Source organism: Pristiophorus japonicus, chromosome 15 (assembly GCF_044704955.1).
Source record: "Pristiophorus japonicus isolate sPriJap1 chromosome 15, sPriJap1.hap1, whole genome shotgun sequence".
Taxonomy (NCBI): domain Eukaryota; kingdom Metazoa; phylum Chordata; class Chondrichthyes; family Pristiophoridae; genus Pristiophorus; species Pristiophorus japonicus.
Window position 1 is genome coordinate 181,647,217 of NC_091991.1, and position 22,338 is coordinate 181,669,554.

At 52.5% G+C, this 22,338-nt stretch overlaps 1 protein-coding gene across 1 annotated transcript in view; it reads left to right on the plus strand.

Annotated features, from left to right (window-relative positions):
• The first annotated feature begins 1,367 nt into the window (after positions 1 to 1,367).
• cog7 (component of oligomeric golgi complex 7) overlaps positions 1,368 to 22,338 on the plus strand; it is a 52,802-nt gene continuing 31,831 nt past the window's right edge. Inside the window, exons 1-7 of the mRNA XM_070901453.1 lie at positions 1,368 to 1,458; positions 3,132 to 3,378; positions 4,595 to 4,743; positions 11,215 to 11,331; positions 12,342 to 12,510; positions 14,238 to 14,320; positions 14,880 to 15,002. Coding sequence (XP_070757554.1) covers positions 3,213 to 3,378; positions 4,595 to 4,743; positions 11,215 to 11,331; positions 12,342 to 12,510; positions 14,238 to 14,320; positions 14,880 to 15,002 — 807 coding nt within the window. The 5' untranslated portion in view covers positions 1,368 to 1,458; positions 3,132 to 3,212. The remainder of the gene's footprint in view (positions 1,459 to 3,131; positions 3,379 to 4,594; positions 4,744 to 11,214; positions 11,332 to 12,341; positions 12,511 to 14,237; positions 14,321 to 14,879; positions 15,003 to 22,338) is intronic.

The window sequence follows — 22,338 nt, forward strand, 5'->3', positions numbered from 1 at the left end:
AAGAAGAAATCGATCTGAGCTCCTGCTCGTCCTCCCTGTTCTAGGGTGACACCGTAGGGATGGCACATAAGTTCAAATAGTGCCTGGCAGTTGTCCAGGGTGGGAATTTGGAGAATGCCTTCACTGCTCGCTGTCGGAGGGGAGTACTGAGGGAGCGCCGCACTATCGGAGGGGTAGTGCTGAGGGACTGCAGCACTGTCAGAGGGGAGGTACTGAGGGAGCACCGCACTGTCGGAGGGGAGGTACTGAGGGAGCGCCGCAGTGTCGGAGGGGCAGTACTGAGGGAGTGCCGCACTGTCGGAGGGGCAGTACTGTGGAAGCACTGCACTGTCGGAGGGGCAGTACTGAGGGAGTGCTGCACTGTCGGAGGGGCAGTACTGAGGGAGTGCCGCACTGTCAGAGGGGCAGTACTGAGGGAGTGCCGCACTGTCGGAGGGGCAGTACTGAGCGAGTGCTGCACTGTCGGAGGGTCAGTACAGAGGGAGCGCCGCAGTGTCGGAGGGGCAGTACTGAGGGAGTGCAGCACTGTCGGAGGGGCGGTACTGAGGGAACGCCGCACTGTTGGAGGGGCAGTACTGAGGGAGGGCGGTGCGGAGGGGCAGTACTGAGGGAGTGCTGCACTGTTGGAGGGTCAGTACAGAGGGAGCGCCGCACTATCGGAGGGCCAGTACTGAGGGAGTGCCGCACTGTCGGAGGGGCAATACAGAGGGAACGCCGCACTGTCGGAGGGGCAATACAGAGGGAGTGCCGCACTGTCAGAGGGGCAATACAGAGGGAACGCTGCACTGTCGGAGGGGCAATACAGAGGGAGTGTCGCACTGTTGAATGGGGCCGTCTTTTGGATGAGATGTTGAACCGAGGCCCCGAATGCCTCTCGGGTGGACAAAAAAGATTTCACTATTTCGAAGAGCAGGTGAGTTATCCCCGGTATCCTGGGGCCAATATTGATCCCTCAACAACATCACTGAAACAGGTCATTATCACATTGCTGTGTGTGGGAGCTTGCTGTGCACAAATTGGCTGCCGTGTTTCCCACATTACAACAGTGACTACACTCCAATAAGTACTTCATTGGCTGTAAAGCGCTTGGGAACAGACCGGTGGTCGTGAAAGGTGCTATAGAAATGCTAGTATTTATATATATATATATAAATGCAAGTTTATTCTTTCTTGCAAACTCTGGGCCACTGGCTCCATCAATTAAGAAGCCAGGGGTGCTGCACTCTGCCCTTTGACCTGGGGCAATGGCCAAGCTCTACAGGGCGTGTCCCGCCCTCACTAACATGGTGGCCGCGCGGTTCCACCGGCCGCTTTACGGCGGGTGTTTTGCGACAGCGGCCGGGTGCGATCAGCGGTTTCCGGCTGTGCGGTGGCGGCGTTTCCGGTTCGGGCTCTCGGTGGGGCGGAGGAATGGCGGGGCCTGGAGAGGCGCCGAGCCCCGGGGTTTGGGGGTTTGAGGTACTGAGGGCAAGGAGGCCGCTCGGCCCATCGCGCGGGTGCTGGTCCTCAGAGCGCCGCACTGTGGGAGGGGCAGTACTGAGGGAGCGCCGCACTGTCGGAGGGGCAGTACTGAGGGAGCGCCGCACTGTCGGAGGGGCAGTACTGAGGGAGCGCCGCACTGTCGGAGGGGCAGTACTGAGGGAGCGCCGCACTGTCGGAGGGGCAGTACTGAGTGAGTGCCGCACTGTCGGAGGGGCAGTACTGAGGGAGCGCCGCACTGTCGGAGGGGCAGTACTGAGGGACGTTCCACTGTCGGAGGGGCAGTACTGAGGGAGTGCCACACTGTCGGAGGGGCAGTACTGAGGGAGTGCCGCACTGTCGGAGGGGCAGTACTGAGGGACGTTCCACTGTCGGAGGGGCAGTACTGAGGGAGAGCTGCACTGTCGGAGGGGCAGTACTGAGGGAGTGCCGCACTGTCGGAGGGGCAGTACTGAGGGAGTGCCGCACTGTCGGAGGGGCAGTACCGAGGGAGCGCTGCACTGTCGGAGGGGCTGTACCGAGGGAGTGCCGCACTGTCGGAGGGGCAGTACTGAGGGAGCGCTGCACTGTCGGAGGGGCTGTACCGAGGGAGTGCCGCACTGTCGGAGGGGCTGTACCGAGAGAGTGCCGCACTGTCGGAGGGGCAGTACTGAGGGAGTGCCGCACTGTCGGAGGGGCAGTACTGAGGGAGTGCCGCACTGTCGGAGGGGCAGTACTGAGGGAGTGCCGCACTGTCGGAGGGGCAGTACTGAGGGAGCGCTGCACTGTCGGAGGGGCTGTACCGAGGGAGTGCCGCACTGTCGGAGGGGCTGTACCGAGAGAGTGCCGCACTGTCGGAGGGGCAGTACTGAGGGAGTGCCGCACTGTCGGAGGGGCAGTACTGAGGGAGTGCCGCACTGTCGGAGGGGCAGTACTGAGGGAGTGCCGCACTGTCGGAGGGGCAGTACTGAGGGAGAGCTGCACTGTCGGAGGGGCCGTCTTTCGGATGAGACGTTAAACCGAGGCCCTGCTCTCTCAGGTGGATGTAAAAGATCCCGCGACACTATTTGAAGAAGAGCAGGGGAGCTCTCCCCGGTGTCCTGGGGTCAATATTTATCCCTCAACCAACATCACTGACACAGATTATTTGGTCATTATCACATTGCTGTGTGTGGGAGCTTGCTGTGCGCAAACTGGCTGTAAAGCGCTCTGGGATGTCCCAGGGTCGTGAAAGGCTTTCCGCCTCCTTTAATATTTTCTTTTTCAAACATTCATCCACTTCCATTTAGGATGATAGCAGAACTGAGAGAGGTTATAATTATCTGAGTTCAATAGACTTCTGCTAGCCAAGGGTATTGCGGGATATGGAAGCAAGGCAGGTAGAGAGAGTTAAGATACAGATCAGCCATGACCTGCTTGAATGGTGGAACAGGCTGGAGAGGCTGAATGGCCGACTGCCTAAATATGGAAAAAGTAATCCTGAAAACACTCAGCAGGTCAGGCAGCTTCGTGGAAAAAAAATCTACAGTCAGTATTTCAAACTGTTGGCCCTCCTCGAAGACTCGAGCAGCAATTGCGGTTTCTCCACTGGCTGAGTGTTTCCAGCATTCACTGCCGTATAAATACAACGCTCTTTCCTCACACTAACCTGATACCTTTCCTCTCCACGGCAGTGCATTGACTGGTTGGGACATCGCTGAGGATAAGGTTCGTTTATACACAGAGAGATTAGAGCCTTTCTTTACCCGCGAAGAATGGATTTCTCAAAATTCCTGGACGACAATTTTGATGTGAAGGACTGGGTGAATGGGGCTTTCAACAAGGTGCAGAAGGAGGGCCCTCGTAAGGTCGACAGTCACGCTGCCACACTGGTGATGAAGCTGCAGTTGTTCATTCAGGAGGTGAACAATGCTATCGAAGGTGTGTGTCGCTTTTTACTTGCGCGTATTTACAGGGGTCCCCGGGAGCATGTTAGTCTTTATGGGGGAGGGGTCCCTAGGAGTGTGTCGGTATTTACAGGGGTCCCTGTGAGTGTGTCAGTATTTACAGGGGGTCCCCGGGATTGTGTCAGTATTTACAGGGGGTCCCTGTGAGTGTGTCAGTATTTACAGGGGGTCCCTGGGAGAGTGTCAGTATTTACAGGGGTCCCTGGGAGAGTGTCAGTATTTACAGGGGTCCCTGGGAGAGTGTCAGTATTTACGGTGGGTCCCTGGGAGTGTGTCAGTATTTACAGGGGGTCCCTGGGAGTATGTCAGTATTTACAGGGGGTCCCTGGGAATGTGTCAGTATTTACAGGGGGTCCCTGGGATTGTGTCAGTATTTACAGGAGGTCCTTGGCAGTGTGTGAATATTTACAGGGGGTCCCCGGGTGTGTGTCAGTATTTACAGGGGGTCCCCGGGAGTGTGACAGTATTTACAGGGGGTCTGCAGCAGTGTGTCGGTATTTACAGGGTGTTTCCAGGAGTATGTCAATATCTACAGGGTGTCCCCGGGAGTGTGTCGGTATTTACAGGGAGTCCCCAGGAGTGTGTCAGTATTTACAGGGTGTCCCCGGGAATGTGTCAGTATTTACAGGGTGTCCCCGGGAATGTGTCAGTATTTACAGGGGGTCCCCAGGAATGTGTCAGTATTTACAGGGGGTCCCCAGGAATGTGTCAGTATTTACAGGGGGTCCCCGGGAATGCGTTAGTATTTACAGGGGGTCCCCGGGAATGTCAGTATTTACAGGGGGTCCCCAGGAGTGTGTCTATTTACAGGGGGTCCCCAGGAATGCGTCAGTATTTACAGGGGGTCCCCGGGAATGTGTCAGTATTTACAGGGGGCCCCCGGGAATGTGTCTGTATTTACAGGGGGTCCCCAGGAATGTGTCAGTATTTACAGGGGGTCCCTAGGAATGTGTCAGTATTTACAGGGGGTCCCCGGGAATGTGTCCGTATTTACAGGGGGTCCCCGGGAGTGTGTCTGTATTTACAGGGGGTCCCCGGGAGTGTGTCAGTATTTACAGGGGGTCCCCAGGAATGTGTCAGTATTTACAGGTGTGTGTCAGGATGCGATCTCAGTCGGTGCAGGTTGCAGGATGTGTGTTTGTGATTAGTGCATGTGACACCTCTCCCTTTACACACTCTCTCGCTCTCAGAGACCAGCCATCAGGCTCTACAGAACATGCCCAGGACACTCCGAGACGTGGAGGCACTCAAACAGGAAGCCTCCTTCCTGAAGGAGCAAATGATCCTGGTGAAGGAAGATATTCGTAAATTTGAGCAGGACACGGCGCAGTCGATGCAGGTAAGGATGCTGAATAATTCTGCCCTTGCATTGGTCACTTGCTTGCTCAATGATGCATGTTTGTGGTTCTTGAAATGCAAAAAATCTTCAATTCGTTTCTTTTCAAAAAAGAAAATTCTTCTCCTGCATGCGACTGGTTCCTGGGATGGGGGGGGGGTTGCTCGATGAGGAGAGGTTGAGAAGACTAGGCCAATATTCCTTTGTGTTTAGAGGAATGAGAGGTGATCTCATTGAAACACACAAAATTCTTAAGTTGATTGACGGGGTTAATGCTGGGAAAATGTTCCCCGTGGCTGGGAAATCTAGACCACGGGGTCACTGTCTCAGAATAAGGGGTCGACCCTTTAGGACTGAGATGAAGAAGAATTTCTTTACTTAAAGGGTTGTGAATCTTTGGAATTCTCTGCCCCAGAGAGCGGTGGATGCTCAGTCGTTGAGTATATTCAAGGCAGTGGTTGATAGATTTTTGGGAATTCAGGGAATCAAGGGATATGGGGACAGTGCAGGAAAATGGAATGGAGGTCGATGATCAGCCGTGATCTTATTGAACGGTGGAGCAGGCTCGAGAGGCCACATGACCGACTCCTGCTCCTATTTCTTATGTTCTTATGAACTGAATGCCCTCGCTGCCAGCTTAGCACAGTGGGTGGCACTCGCATCTGTTGGATGCGATGGACCCGTGATCGCTGACAGTTACATGGAATGTACAGCACAGATAAAGGCCATTCGGCCCAAGGGTTTATGCTCCACACCAGCCTCCTCCCTTCTGTTCCTTTCTCCCTCGTGTTTATCCAGCCTCCCCTTAAAAGCATCTCTGCTATTCGCCCCAACTACCTATGTTAGGAAGTTCCCCATTCTCACCTTCACTGGGTAAAGAAGCTTCTCTTGAATTCCCCATTGGATTTATTAGTGACTATCTTATATTGATGGCCCTTAGTTCTGGTCTCGCCCACAAGTGGAAACCTCTTCTCTGCGTCTAACCTATCGAACCCCTTCATAGTTTTAAACCTCTATTAGGTTACCCCTCAGTCTTTTCTGGAGAAAAGAGCCCCAGCCTGTACAATCTTTCCTGATAGTTGAGGAGGTGCGTGGAGAGGCAGTCAGGACTTCGGCGAGAGGTCTATAAAAGGCACAGCAGGGAGTCCGGGCCCAGCGTCGAGGAGGTGCGTGGAGAGGCGAGGCTTGTGCAGCTACAGGGAGAAGGCAAAAAAGAAGTAGAAAGAAATAGGAAGGTGATGTCACAGCCAAGGGGGTAAGTGATTGGCTGATGATTGGTGAGTAGTTTTTCTTTTTTCTCTTCTATAACAGTGAGTAAACTTTAGCATTGTTGCCAATTTAATTGTATCGAAGGGTTAAGGCATGGCAGGAGAGCTCGGTCACGTGATATGCTCCTCCTGTACCATGTGGGAACTCGGGGACACTTCCGGTGTCCCTGACGACTACGTGTGTGGGAAGTGTATCCACCTCCAGCTCCTGACGGACTGCGTTGCGGAATTGGAGCTGAGGGTGGATTTACTCTGGAGCATCCACGATGCTGAGAATGACGTGAGTAACACGTGTAGCGAGTTGGTCTTACCGCAGGTGAAGGGTCCACAGCCAGATAGGGAATGGAAGACCAGCAGGAAGAGCAGTGCAAGGAAGGTAGTGCAGGGGTCCCCTGCGGTCATCCCCCTGCAAAACAGATACACTGCTTTGGGTACTGTTGAGGGGGATGACTCATCGGGGGAGGGCAGCAGCAGCCAAGTTCATGGCACCGTGGCTGGCTCTGCTGCACAGGAGGGCAGGAAAAAGAGTGGGAGAGCGATAGTGATAGGGGATTCGACTGTAATGGGAATAGATAGGCGTTTCTGCGGCCGCAACCGAGACTCCAGGATGGTATGTTGCCTCCCTGGTGCAAGGGTCAAGGATGTCTTGGAGCGGGTGCAGGACATTCTGAAAAGGGAGGGAGAACAGCCAGTTGTCGTGGTGCACATTGGTACCAACAATATAGGTAAAAAAAGGGATGAGGTTCTACGAGACGAATTTAAGGAGCTAGGAGCTAAATTAAAACGTAGGACCTCAAAAGTAGTAAACTCGGGATTGCTACCAGTGCCACGTGCTAGTCAGAGTAGGAATCGCAGGATAGCACAGATGAATACGTGGCCTGAGCAGTGGTGCAGCAGGGAGGGATTTAAATTCCTGTGGCATTGGAACCGGTTCTGGGGGAGGTGGGACCAGTACAAACCGGACGGTCTGCACCTGGGCAGGACCGGAACCGGAACCAATGTCCTTGGGGGAGTGTTTGCTAGTGCTGTTGGGGAGGAGTTAAACTAATATGGCAGGGAGATGGGAACCAATGCAGGGAGACAGAGGGAAACAAAATGGACAAAAACAAAAGACAGAAAGGAAATGAGTAACAGTGGAAGGCAGCGAAACCCAAGGCAAAAAACAAAAAGGGCCACTGTACAGCAAAATTCTAAAGGGTCAAAGTGTAATAAAAAGGCAAGCATGAAAGCTCTGTGCCTCAATGCAAGGAGTATTCGGAACCCAGGAGAGGGCTCTGAGTTAGTTAGAGTGGGTGAGAGATCAGATGAACAGGACCCCAAGAAAGAATGCAAAAGGCAGGAGGTAACAGAATAGAACAGCACTGGGGTAAGTGTAAACCACAAGGTGATAGGAAGGGACAATATATATGAATATAAAGGGGCTGCAGGAGGGGTCAAAACTAAAATTCATGGTTTAAAAACTAGTATTAAAACACTCCAGCTAAACGCACGCAGCATTCGAAATAAAGTAAATGAGTTGACGGCACAAATCATTACAAATGGGTATGATTTGGTGGCCATTACAGAAATGTGGTTGCAGGGTGGCCAAGACTGGGAATTAAACATACAGGGGTATCTGACAATTCGGAAAGATAGACAAGAAGGGAAAGGAGGTGGGGTAGCTCTGTTAATAAAGGATGATATCAGGGCAGTTGTGAGAGACGATATTGGCTCTAATGAACAAAGTGTCGAATCATTGTGGGTGGAGATTAGAGATAGTAAGGGAAAAAAGTCACTGGTGGGCGTAGTTTATAGGCCCCCAAATAATAACTTCACGGTGGGGCGGGCAATAATCAAGGGAATAATGGAGGCATGTGAAAAAGGAACGGCAGTAATCATGGGGGATTTTAACCTACATATCGATTGGTCAAATCAAATCGCACGGGGTAGCCTTGAGGAGGAATTCATAGAATGCATACGGGATTGTTTCTTCGAACAGTATGTTGCAGAACCTACAAGGGAGCAAGCGATCTTAGATCTGGTCCTGTGCAATGAGACAGGAATAATAAACGATCTCCAAGTAAAAGATCCTCTCGGAATGAGTGATCACAGTATGGTTGAATTTGTAATACAGATTGAGGGTGAGGAAGTAGTGTCTCAAACAAGCGTACTATGCTTAAACAAAGGGGACTACAGTGGGATGAGGGCAGAGTTGGCTAAAGTAGACTGGAAACACAGACTAAACGGTGACACAATTGAGGAACAGTAGAGGACTTTTAAGGAGCTCTTTCATAGTGCTCAACAAAAATATATTCCAGTGAAAAAGAAGGGCGGTAAGAGAAGGGATAACCAGCCGTGGATAACCAAGGAAATAAAGGAGAGTATCAAATTAAAAACCAATGCGTATAAGGTGGCCAAGGTTAGTGGGAAAATAGAAGATTGGGAAAATTTTAAACGACAGCAAAGAATGACTAAGAAAGCAATAAAGAAAGGAAAGATAGATTACGAAAGTAAACTTGCGCAAAACATAAAAACAGATAGTAAAAGCTTTTACCGATATATAAAACGGAAAAGAGTGACTAAAGTAAATGTTGGTCCCTTAGAAGATGAGAAGGGAGATTTAATAATGGGAACTGTGGAAATGGCTGAGACCTTAAACAATTATTTTGCTTCGGTCTTCACAGTGGAAGACACAAAAACCATGCCAAAAATTGCTGGTCACAGGATTGTGGGAAAGGAGGACCTTGAGACAATCACTATCACTAGGGGGGTAGTGCTGGACAGGCTAATGGGACTCAAGGTAGACAAGTCCCCTGGTCCTGATGAAATGCATCCCAGGGTATTAAAAGAGATGGCGGAAATTATAGCAGATGCATTCGTTATAATCTACCAAACTTCTCTGGACTCTGGGGAGGTACCAGCGGATTGGAAAGCAGCTAATGTAACGCCTCTGTTTAAAAAAGGGGGCAGACAAAAGGCAGGTAACGATAGGCCGGTTAGTTTAACATCTGTAGTGGGGAAAATGCTTGAAGCTATCATTAAGGAAGAAATAGCGGGACATCTAGATAGGAATAGTGCAATCAAGCAGACGCAATATGGAATCATGAAGGGGAAATCATGTTAAATTAATTTACTGGAATTCTTTGAGGATATCACGAGCATGGTGGATAGAGGTGTACCGATGGATATGGTGTATTTAGATTTCCAAAAGGCATTCGATAAGGTGCCACACAAAAGGTTACTGCAGAAGATAAAGGTACGCGGAGTCAGAGGAAATGTATCAGCATGGATAGAGAATTGGCTGGCTAACAGAAAGCAGAGAGTCGGGATAAATGGGTCCTTTTCGGGTTGGAAATCGGTGGTTAGTGGTGTGCCACAGGGATCAGTGCTGGGACCACAACTGTTTACGATATACATAGATGACCTGGAAGAGGGGACAGAGTGTAGTGTAACAAAATTTGCAGATGACACAAAGATTAGTGGGAAAGCGGGTTGTGTAGAGGACACAGAGAGGCTGCAAAGAGATTTAGATAGGTTAAGCGAATGGGCTAAGGTTTGACAGATGGAATACAATGTCGGAAAATGTGAGGTCATCCACCTTGGGAAAAAAAACAGTAAAAGGGAATATTATTTGCATAGGGAGAAATTACAACATTTTGCGGTGCAGTGGGACCTGGGGGTCCTTGTGCATGAACTCTTGTCAACGCTGGGATTAGTTGCAGTGGAAATGTTGGCTGCACTGCACCAACATTAAAAATTGCAGTTAGCAGAGGATGGTTGCATGAATCCCAAAAAGTTAGTTTGCAGGTGCAGCAGGTAATCAGGAAGGCGAATGGAATGTTGGCCTTCATTGCGAGAGGGATGGAGTACAAAAGCAGGGAGGTCCTGCTGCAACTGTACAGGGTATTGGTGAGGCCGCACCTGGAGTACTGCGTGCAGTTTTGGTCACCTTACTTAAGGAAGGATATACTAGCTTTGGAGGGGGTACAGAGACGATTCACTCGGTTGATTCCGGAGATGAGGGGGTTACCTTATGATGATAGATTGAGTAGACTGGATCTTTACTCATTGGAGTTCAGAAGGATGAGGGGTGATTTTATAGAAACATTTAAAATAATGAAAGGGATAGACAAGATAGAGGCAGAGAGGTTGTTTCCACTGGTCGGGGAGACTAGAATTAGGGGGCACAGCCTCAAAATACAGGGGAGCCAATTTAAAACAGAGTTGAGAAGGAATTTCTTCTCCCAGAGGGTTGTGAATCTGTGGAATTCTCTGCCCAAGGAAGCAGTTGAGGCTAGCTCATTGAATGTATGCAAATCACAGATAGATAGATTTTTAACCAATAAGGGAATTAAGGGTTACGGGGAGAGGGCGGGTAAGTGGAGCTGAGTCCACGGCCAGATCAGCCATGATCTTGTTGAATGGCGGAGAAGGCTCGAGGGGCTAGATGGCCTACTCCTATTCCTAATTCTTATGTTCTTATGTTATGTTCTTATGTTATGTTATAACCTCTCAGTTCTGGTGCCATCGCTGTGAATCTTTCTTGCTCCTCCTCCAGTGCCTCTGGTGAGGTGAGTTTACACCCACGTGGAAGGCCAGCGAATCAGCAGCCGGGCTCCACCTGCTCTAGGCGGCCATTCCGCAAGATCCTACAAATCCCCTGGGAGGACAGACGCACCAACGTTAGCGTCCTCGATCAGGCCAACATCCCCAGCATCGAAGCACTGACCACACTCGACCAGCTCCGTTGGGCAGGCCACATTGTCCGCATGCCTGACACGAGACTCCCAAAACATGCGCTCTACTCGGAATTCCTACACGGCAAGTGAGCCCCAGGTGGGCAAAGGAAACGTTTCAAGGGCACCCTCAAAGCCTCCTTGATAAAGTGTAACATCCCCACCGACACCTGGGAGTCCCTGGCCAAAGACCGCCCTAAGTGGAGGAAGTGCATCCGGGAGGGCGCTGAGCACCTCGAGTCTCGTCGCCGAGAGCATGCAGAAACCAAGCGCAGGCAGCGGAAGGAGCGTGCGGCAAACCAGTCCCACCCTCCCCTTCCCTCAACCACTGTCTGTCCCACCTGTGACCGGGACTGTGATTCCCGTATTGGACTGTTCAGTCACCTGAGAACTCACTGTTAGAGTGGAAGCAAGTCTTCCTCGACTCCGAGGAACTGCCTGTGATGCTGATGCGCTTGGCGATGACCAGCTTGTGTGTGTTTGTGCTGCAGGTTTTGGTCGAGATCGATGAAGTGAAGTCAAGGATGCAGGCGGCGTCTGAGGCACTGCAGGAGGCTGACAAGTGGAGCACGCTCAGTGCTGACATTGAGGAAACGCTGAAGACGCAGGTAGGAGCGGCGAGCGTTCGAGTCCCGCGCCGGCAGGGATTGTGGGCACACCGCAATCAAGTTCCTCACGGTGTGCGTCCCAGGTCTCTGCCACCAAGCAATGATGGAAAGACATCCCAAAACACTTTGCGGTCAGTGAATTGGGTGTCAACCGTGGCTCAGTGAGTAGCATTCTCACCTCCGAGTCCGAGGGTGGTGGGTTCGCGTCCCACTCTGGAGACTGAGGGAGTGCCGCACAGTCGGAGGTGCCGGCTTTCAGATGAGACATTAATTGGTACATGCACCGCCCTGTGTTGCACAGAGTAGGAAGGGGCCAGTATCGAGCTTTGGTATGTGACCTCAGTCAAGTGGGAAATGCCAGTATTAGGGGCGGAGAGCATGTAACATCAGCCAAGGTGCTCTCTGCTGGTGGGACTGCGTGCATGTGTTTGTGTCTGCGCGCGCACGTGTGTCAGGTGAGGATCAGCTTGAGCTCAGCTGTGACGACCATCATGGTTGAGAGGCCTGCTGACCTGCACTGCGCAGGCCAACCCATGGCGAACAGGGACTTGGATCGGATGCCAGAGGACGCCGAGTTCCCCGCAACAAAAACAGCCCAAGAAAAGTGGGGGATACAACTTCTGTTAAAAGCCGTGCCGCAGTCTCCGGATCAGGAGCCCAGATTTACCTTGTGTCACTGTCTCGGCTGCTCTGGGGGAGGGGAGGGCGGGGTCTGGGGGAGGGGTGCGCTCTGGGGGAGGGGAGGGGAGCGCGCACTCTGGGGCAGAGGGGAGCGCACGCCCGAGGGGAGGGGTGCGCTCTGGGGGAGGGGAGCGCGCGCTCTGGGGGAGGGAAGGGCGGGGTCTGGGGGAGGGGTGCGCTCTGGGGCAGGGGGGAGCGCGCGCCTTGGGGGAGGGGAACGTTCTCTGGGGGAAGGATGCGTGGGTTCTTGGGGGAGGGGTGGGCTCTGGGCTGGGGTTGCTGCTCTTCACACGTGGCGCCCAGTGATGGAATCGGTTTGCTCCCTGCAGGACATCGAGACCATCTCGGCCAAGCTGACCAGTATGCAGAACAGCCTGGCAATGCTGGTGGATACACCGGATTATTCGGAGAAATGCGTTCACCTGGAAGCGCTGAAGAACCGCCTGGAGGCCATGGCGAGCACACAGATTGTCGCTGCATTCAACTCGCAGTCTGTTGGTGAGCGATCATGGCCCCAGGGGTGCTGGGGGGCAAGTCTGCTGCATCCACTGCCTGCCCAGTGACATTTAGTGTCCGCCTGCTCACCCTCCTTTCAAAATCAACAACAACTTGTATTTCTGTAGCGCCTTTAAGCAGTAAAACGTCCCACGGGGCTTCACAGGAGTGTAATCAAACAAAATGTGACACCGAGCTGCATAGAGATAGCGGGACAGGTGACCAAAAGCTTGGGTGAAAAGGGAGGTTTTAAGGAGTGTCTTAAAGGAGGAGAGAGATGGAAAGGTTCGGGAGGGAGCTCCAGAGCTTGGGATCTTGGCAGCTGAAGGCACGGCCGCCAATGGTTGAGCGATTAAAATCAGGGATGCTCAAGGCCAGAATAGTGGGAGTGCAGAGATCTCGGGAGGGTTGAAGGGCTGGAGAAGGCTCCAGAGATAGGGAGGGGCGAGGCCATGGAGGGATTTAAACTCGAGGATGCAAATTTTAAAAATCGAGGCATTGCGGGAGCGGAAGCCAATGTAGGTCAGCGAGCACGGGCGGGCGGTGTGATGGGTGAGCGGGACTCGGGGGAATCGGGACTAGCTCTTTCAGAGAGAGGGGACGTGGGCAAAGGGGCCTTCTGTTCTGCAACATTTGATGAGAAGCTTGCTGTAAAGCCGTGAGACAAACAGCAGGGGGAGCAGTGAGCAATCCCTGAGCATTCACACTGAGTGGAGAGAATAGGACTGAGACCAAAATACCTACATTTAAGAGGCCAGGTTTTGATGTGGAGAGTTGGGTTAGGTCATTTTTTTAAAAAAGAACGACCAAGGGGTTAACCGGTCTTTTAGGGGGCAATGAGGTACTTTGGGAACAGAGGCACATGTGTCAGGAGCAGTCTCGGATGGCCAGGTTTCAGTCACTCCCTTACCCCTTTCGATTGTCTCCTTCGCCCCTCTCCGGCAGATGCTGACTATTCTCGGGGCTGGGGTGTGTCGGCCCCCTTGCCATGCCCCACCCAAGCGCCTGTTCTTCACACGCCAGCCTGAGCAGTCGGTGTGGTCCAGCTATTCGACTCCCGAGTGCATCACAACCAAGCTCAATCGAGTCTTCATCCAGCAGCCCCGTACCACGAGTCAGTGGATAGTCCATCACACACAGAAATCCTGATTCTCCTCGTCCTAAGGCCACCCGCCTCGCCCCCCCCCCGCCCCCCCCAATCCCCGGAATAGCTCGGGTGCAGAAACCCACTGTACTACTGTACCATACACTCTTTTCCCCCCCCCCCCTCACAGGTGGGGTCAGCTGACTCCAGGACTAAACCAGGAGCCTTCCTGATCCTGTCTACGTCACATTGATGGAACACGGTGGATTTCCCCTGTGTGACTTTGGAAAGTTTTTTTTTAAACAGAATATATTATATTAGAGCATATAGAGAGATTAGAGAAGCAGGAATTGTTCTCTTTAAAACCGAGAAGGACGCAGATTTAAGATAATTGACAAAAAAAACAGGGAGATGAGATTTTTTTTACACAGCAAGTTATTGTGATCGGGAACTCGCTGCCAGAAAGGGCGGTGGAAGCAGATTCAGTAGTAAGTTTGAAAAGGGAATTTGGGTAAATACTAGAAGGGGAAAATGAGCAGGGCCATGGGGAAAGGGCAGGGGAGTGGGACTAATTGGATAGCTCTTTCACAGACTGAACTAGGGAGGGTGCGGCCACAGTATTTACCGGTTTGTGCTTCTGTTTCAGATCAGTCCCGGCTGTTTGTGAAAGTGTTTGTGGCAGTGGACCGAATGCCCCAGCTCCTGACCTACTACTACAAGTGCCACAAGGTGGGGTGCAGCGCTCTCCTTCCCGTACTCAAAGCAGGGAACCGTGTATGGCAGGGGGGTGGGGGGCAGTGTGGGGAGGCGCAGCAGGGGAGGGGGCAGTGTGGGGTTTGGCAACAGGGGAGGGTGGAGGGAGACAAGGGGGGGAGGGGGCACTGTGGGGGGGAGGGTGGAAGGAGACAAGGCGGGGTGGGGTGGGGTGGGGTTAATCACCTGAAGTTTAAGGGGTAGAATATCCCATGTTCCAGTGTGTGCCCCACACCTTCAGGAGAGGGGAGCTGGGAACTGTGGGGAGGGGGAGGGCTCTCTCTAGGCTCAGTCTCTATTTGAAGTCTCTGACACCTGCGCATCCCCATGGGTTATTGAGCATTAAATGCCGGAGCCTAGTTGCCCGCCAGCCATTCATTGTGGAGTGAGGCAAGGGGAGGGACAGGAGGTAAAGGTGTGAATGGCGCTGTAATTGTGCCCAGGGTGGGGTCGGGTCGGGGGTGGGTCTTTGATGCGAGCTGTGGTGAACTGTTGAATTATTCACTTTGACCGAATTGTGCCTGGCGTTGTGCAGGGCCAGCTGGTGTCGGCGTGGCAGGACCTGTGTCAGAGTGACCTCAGCCTGGATCACCAGCTAACCGAGTTCTACGACACTCTCCTGGCAACATGGCACTCCCAGCTACAGTGGACCAGCCAGGTAACAGCCGAGACCGCGTATAACGGCCCGTACTCACACAATGAAAGAAAGAACTTGCATTTCTATCGCGCCTTTCGCGACCCCGGGATGTCCCAAGGCACTTTACAGCCAATGAAGTACTTTTGAAGTGCGGTCACCGTTGTAATGTGGGAAACGCAACTGCCCCATTTGTGCACAGCAAGCTCCCACAAGCAGATCATCTGTTTCAGCGATTGTTGGTTGAGGGATCAATATTTCATCCACCAGTCCAGTCCAAAATGTCTCCCTGCTGTGGCCAGGGTAACAGCAGGGCGGCACAAATCTCTCGGGAAATGATGGCGTGGTGTGAGCCACTCGCCCCATAATTTCCTGGACCCTCTGCACTGGTGGCGGTGTAAGTGTAAATGCACCATTACTGTGGCACAGCTTTTCAGAGCGGAACTCCGCTGCTCTTCAAAAATAGTGCCGTTGGATCTTTTACATCCGCTTGAGAGGGCAGACGGGGGAGGGGGGGGTGGGAAGGGGGGGGTGGGGGGGCCTTTGTTTAACGTCTCATCTGAAGGACTGTCTGAGACCCCTCGTGTCCAGTGTCCCCCCCCCCCCCACCAAAGGCAGGCGGGTGGGTGGGCATGCATCAGTCGGGAGGTCCCGCGTAGGCCGCTCACAGGCTGTTGCCGCTGCAAGATATACCGCACAACAGCGGCCGCGTGGCCCATTTCAAGGGACCGCGCGCACACAGGCAAATGAGAGGGAGCGTTGCCTGCTGTGTGGACAGTGGCTACTCGGCACTTACACCGTGTGGCTAATGAATCCGGCGTCTGCCACTAGAGGAAGTGTGTTCTTTCAAAATAAATTGTTCTGGCACACGGGAGACATTAGCAAGGCCGAGTTTATTGTCCAGGGTATTAAGAGTCAGCCTCGTAGTGTGGGACTGGAGTTCCCTATAGGCCCGGATCAGGGAAGGGTGGGAGATCCTTTCCCTGAAGGATGTTAGTGAACCAGTTGAGTTTTTACATCTGCTTTTCTTCATCTATCCTAATGGGTTCTCAGAGGGTTGTAAGTCTGTAGAATCCGCTGCCTCAGAGAGCTGTGGAAGCTGGGACATTGAATAAATTTAAGACCAGAGATAGGCAGTTTCTTAAACGATAAGGGGTTATGGGGAGCGGGCGGAGAAGTGGAGCTGAGTCCATGATCAGATCAGCCACGATCTTGTTGAATGGCGGAGCAGGCTCGAGGGGCCAGATGGCCTACTCCTGCTCCTATTTCTTATGCTCTTTATGTTCTTTTGACTTGGACGTGGGTGTACAGGGCACAATTTCAAAATTTGCAGATGCACGCAACTTGGAAGTATAGCAAGCAGTGAAGAGGAGAGTGATAGACTTTAGGAAGACATAGACAGGCTGGTGAAATGGGCAGACACGTGGCAGGTGAAATTTAACGCAGAAAATGTGAATTGATGCATTTTGGTAGAAAGAATGAGGAAAGGACATATAAACTAAATGGTACAATCCTAATGGGGGTGCTCGAACAGAGAGACCTGTGGGGTATATGTGCATAAATTGTTGAAGGTGAGAAAGCTGTTAAAAAGACTTATAGGCTCCTGGGCTTCATAACATCATAACATAAGAACATAAGAAATAGGAGCAGGAGTCGGCCATTTAATACGATCATGACTGATCTGATCATGGACTCAGGTCCACTTCCCTGCCCGTTCCCCATAACCCCTTATCCCCTTATCGTTTAAGAAACTGTCTATTTCTGTCTTAAATTTATTCAATGACCCAACTTCCACAGCTCTCTGAGGCAGTGAATTCCACAGATTTACAACCCTCTGAGAGAAGAAATTTCTCCTCATCTCTGTTTTAAATGGGCGTCCCCTTATTCGAAGATCATGCCCTCTAGTTCTAGTCTCCCCCATCAGTGTAAACTTCCTCTCTGCATCCACCTTGTCAAGCCCCCTCATAATCTTAAATGTTTCGATAAGATCACCTCTCATTCTTCTGAATTCCAATGAGTGGAGGCCCAACCTACTCAACCTTTCCTCATAAGTCATCCCCCGAATCAACCTAGTGAACCTTCTCTGAACTGCCTCCAAAGCAAGTATATCCTTTCGTAAATATGGAAACCAAAACTGCACGCAGTATTTCAGGTGTGGCCTCACCAATACCCTGTATAACTGTAGCAAGACTTCCCTGCTTTTATACTCTATCCCCGTTGCAATAAAGGCCAAGATACCAATAGAGGTATAGAGTACAAAAGTGTGGAAATTATGATAGACTTGTATAAAACACTGGTTCGACCTCAACTTGAGTATTGTGTCCAATTCTGGGCACCGCACTTTAGGAAGGATGTGAAGGCCTTAGAGAGGGTGCAGAAAAGATTTACGTGAATGAGTCCAGGAATGAGGGACTTCAGTTACATGGATAGACCGGAAAACACAAGAACACAAGAAATAGGAGCAGGAGTAGGCCATTTGGCCCCTCGAGCCTGCTCCGCTATTCAATAAGATCATGGTTGATCTGATCATGGACTCAGCTCCACTTCCCTACCTGCTCCCCATAACCCTTCACTCCCTTGTCGTTCAAAGGCAAGTGGATATATGCTTGAAAAGCGAAAATGATCAGGGCTATGGGGAAAGAGCGGGGACGTGTGATTAATTGGATCGCTCTTTCACGGAGCCGGTACAGGTGTAATGGGCTGAATGGCCTCCTGTGCTGTAATGGGTAAACCCTACCATCCGTGCCATGAAGCTTGAGTGGGATATAAATGCATGTACTGTGACGGTTGACATGTATCCTGCTCCTGAGGCTAGCCCAACTCCTGGGATCCCAGTTGCAGGGGCCAATCCAGTGGCCAGTAATGTATTGCGAATGATGAGGGGAGGGGCGATGCAATGCGATGGTGTGTCATGCATTGTCACATTGCCTTGGTACAGTAGCACATCAATGCAACATGTTAAATGGTGCAGGTTCGTAACCAGGACCTCCCCCACATCCATCCGAGTGTGCATTTGGTGTCTCTCGTGCTTGCACTTGCTCGCGCTCTCTGACTTGCTTTAACGCTCTTCCTCTGGCTCGCTCGCTCATGCTCTCTTTCTGGCTCTCTCTCCCTCTCTCTCTCTCCCTCTCTCTCCCTCCCCCTCTCTCCCCCTCTCTCCCCCTCTCTCCCCCTCTCTCCCCCTCTCTCCCCCTCTCTCCCCCTCTCTCTCCCTCTCTCTCCCTCCCTCTCCCTCCCTCTCCCTCCCTCTCTCTCCCTCTCCCTCCCTCTCCCTCCCTCTCCCTCCCTCTCTCTCCCTCTCTCTCCCTCTCTCTCCCTCTCTCTCCCTCTCTCTCCCTCTCTCTCCCTCTCTCTCCCTCTCTCTCCCTCTCTCTCCCTCTCTCTCCCTCCCTCTCTCTCCCTCTCTCTCCCTCTCTCTCCCTCCCTCTCTCTCCCTCTCTCTCCCTCCCTCTCTCTCCCTCTCTCTCTCTCCCTCTCTCTCCCTCTCTCTCTCTCTCTCTCCCTCTGGCTCTCTCGCTCGCTCGCTCTCTCTCTCTGGCTCGCTCGCTCTCCCTCTGGCTCGCTCAGGCTCTCCCTCTGGCGCTCTCTCTCTCTCTCACTCTCTTGGCGCACGGAATTTAGGTACATCCTTGCTCAAGAGATAAACGTAATCAGAGTGTGTCTCCTGGTGACTCGGTGAGCGTGTGCAGTGGGTAGCTGGGCCTCGTGCCCCAGGAGCCTCCCGGGTCTGATGTCTGGTGTGTCATCATCATCATCATAGGCAGTCCCTCGGAATCGAGGAAGACTTGCTTCCACTCCAAAAGTGAGTTCTCAGGTGACTGAACAGTCCAATACGGGAATTACAGTCTCTGTCACAGGTGGGACGGACAGTGGTTGAGGGAAGGGGAGGGTGGGACTGGTTTGCCGCACGCTCCTTCCGCTGCCTGCGCTTGGTTTCTGCATGCTCTCGGCCACGAGACTCGGTGCTCAGCGCCCTCCCGGATGCACTTCCTCCACTTAGGGCGATCTTTGGCCAGGGACTCCCAGGTGTCAGTGGGGATGTTGCACTTTATCAGGGAGGCTTTGAGGGTGTCCTTGAAACGTTTCCTCTGCCCACCTGGGGCTTACTTGCTGTGTAGGAGTTCCAAGTAGAGCGCTTGCTTTGGGAGTCTCGTGTCAGGCATGCGAACAATGTGGCCCGCCCAACGGAGCTGGTCGAGTGTGGTCAGTGCTTCAATGCTGGGGATGTTGGCCTGATCGAGGACACTAATGTTGGTGCGTCTGTCCTCCCAGGGGATTTACAGGATTTTGCGGAGACAATGTTGGTGGTATTTCTCCAGCGATTTGAGGTGTCTATTGTACATGGTCCACGTCTCTGAGCCATACTGGTGTGTGATGAGTTTGCGGATCTCAGGCCTGGTGTTGTCAGGGGCTCGGGCATGAACAGTGACAGTGGGATAACTAAGCTGGCTGGTGCTTGTGGGGCTATATCCCAGCAGGAGTGAATCCCAGTGAGGAATTGACTATATCCCAGCAGAAGTGAACCCCAGTGAGGAATTGATTGACTGTATCCCAGCAGGAATGTACCCCAGTGAGGTATTGACTGTATCCCAGCAGGAATGTACCCCCAGTGAGGGATTGATTGTATCCCAGCAGGAACGTACCCCGGTGAGGAATTGACTGTATCCCAGCAGGAGTGCACCCCCAGTGAGGGATTGACTGTATCCCAGCAGGAACGTACCCCCGTGAGGGATTGACTGTATCCCAGCAGGAGTGCACCCCCAGTGAGGGATTGACTGTATCCCAGCAGGAACGTACCCTGGTGAGAGATTGATTGTATCCCAGCAGGAGTGTACCCCGGTGAGGGATTGACTGTATCCCAGCAGGAGTGAACCCCGGTGAGGGATTGATTGTATCCCAGCAGGAACGTACCCTGGTGAGAGATTGATTGTATCCCAGCAGGAACGTACCCCGGTGAGGGATTGACTGTATCCCAGCAGGAGTGAACCCCAGTCCCAGGGATGTGTGGCACCTGTGGAGTAAGTGGCATTTCCTTGGCGAGGTGGAGCTGTCCGGAGCACTGTGTGTGTGTGAAGGACGGGGCCAGTTTCAAACAGTCATGTGCTTTGTGTTGACGTGGGCTCCACAGCTCCGAATTGTTAAGTGGGACTGTGCAAGGGCAGTGTGGGTCTCAGCTGGCTGCAGGTATCGCAATGTGCCTGTTTTTATGTTCCCATAACAATAAAAAGAACAACGCCGTGTCAATATAGCTTCTGAACGGATCCAGATAACGAGTCCCATTAACCACTGGACTGCGTTAGTGGAATTTGTTTAATGGCAATCTGCGAGTTGGTTGTTTGCTGTTGTTGTACTGTGTCCTAAACAGCTTGGTGTTTCACTGTCCCTCTCCCTTATTTCTCTCTTTCACATGCAAAGCCCAACAGCTGTGTCCAGCTTGTCCAGTTACTGTTTCCCAACCTCCTGGCCTGATAAATGAGCCACAACAACTGGAGGGTCCACAGCTCGACCCCTTGACCTGTGCTGATTTGGCTGACCTCCGCTCTGGTCGAGATTGGGATCCTGCAAAATGACCTCAACCCTGGGCTGGAGGGTGAAGATAAATGGGCCAGAGTTCCCACACTTGACCGCTGTGGAGTGACCACTGCTGCCAAATGTCGGCTGTGTTCTCACGGCCTGAATTCCACTCGTCCTTATTTGGTCTCGTGTTCTCTCAAATAATAATGTAAGAGAACATTGAACGATGCAAAGTAGTCACCCCATCACTCCCAGTCCCACCGGGCAAGATCATCACCCCATCACTCCCAGTCCCTCCAGGCGAGGGCATCACCCCATCACTCCCACTCCCTCCAGGCAAGTCATCACCCCGTCACTCCCACTCCCTCCAGGCAAGATCATCACCCCGTCACTCCCAGTCCCTCCAGGCAAGATCATCACCCCATCACTCCCAGTCCCTCCAGGCAAGTCATCACCCCATCACTCCCAGTCCCTCCAGGCAAGATCATCACCCCATCATTCCCAGTCCCTCCAGGCAAGATCATCACCCCGTCACTCCCAGTCCCTCCAGGCAAGATCATCACCCCATCACTCCCAGTCCCTCCAGGCAAGATCATCACCCCATCACTCCCAGTCCCTCCAGGCAAGATCATCACCCCATCACTCCCAGTCCCTCCAGGCAAGTCATCACCCCATCACTCCCAGTCCCTCCAGGCAAGTCATCACCCCATCACTCCCAGTCCCTCCAGGCAAGTCATCACCCCATCACTCCCAGTCCCTCCAGGCAAGATCATCACCCCATCACTCCCAGTCCCTCCAGGCAAGATCATCACTCCCAGTCCCTCCAGGCAAGATCATCACCCCATCACTCCCAGTCCCTCCAGGCAAGATCATCACCCCGTCACTCCCAGTCCCTCCAGGCGAGGGCATCACCCCATCACTCCCAGTCCCTCCGGGCAAGATCATCACCCCATCACTCCCACTCCCTCCAGGCAAGATCATCACCCCATCACTCCCACTCCCTCCAGGCAAGATCATCACCCCATCACTCCCAGTCCCTCCAGGCAAGATCATCACCCCATCACTCCCAGTCCCTCCAGGCAAGATCATCACCCCGTCACTCCCACTCCCTCCAGGCAAGATCATCACCCCATCACTCCCACTCCCTCCAGGCAAGATCATCACCCCATCACTCCCAGTCCCTCCAGGCAAGATCATCACCCCATCACTCCCAGTCCCTCCAGGCAAGATCATCACCCCATCACTCCCACTCCCTCCAGGCAAGATCATCACCTCATCACTCCCAGTCCCTCCAGGCAAGATCATCACCTCATCACTCCCAGTCCCTCCAGGCGAGGGCATCACTGGTGATTATCTTCCACGGGAGGAATAGTCTGATCCCGTGTGCCTGTCCTGTTCCCATATTTCTTTATCCCTCTTTCCTTCAATTATCTATCTATCCATAAATATTGACATGGTCTGCGCTTCAATCACTAACTCTGGTAATGCATTATCAAAGGCTTTCTGAAAGTCCACGTACCCCACAACCACCTCATGTTCCCCATTGTGGTTCTAGTGTTTGTGCCTGTATGGGGAACGGTGGAGAGAGAGAGTAATGAAGAGCTGGGCGAAGCGATGCATTGTAAAGCTGGAGGCAGCAGGTTGGAGAGCGAGCCGAACAGAGCGATACTGATTCCTGTAGCTGTGATTTTAATTCTGAATTTATGTGTGCACTTGCACTCCCTGGTGTTTCATTTCAGACTCTTTAATGGAAATAGTCGCACTCCCCCCCCCCCCCCCCCCCGACCCATTTAGAAATACTTGCCTCTCTTGCCTTCCCTTTTAATTGTTTCCCAGAGGCTTTAGT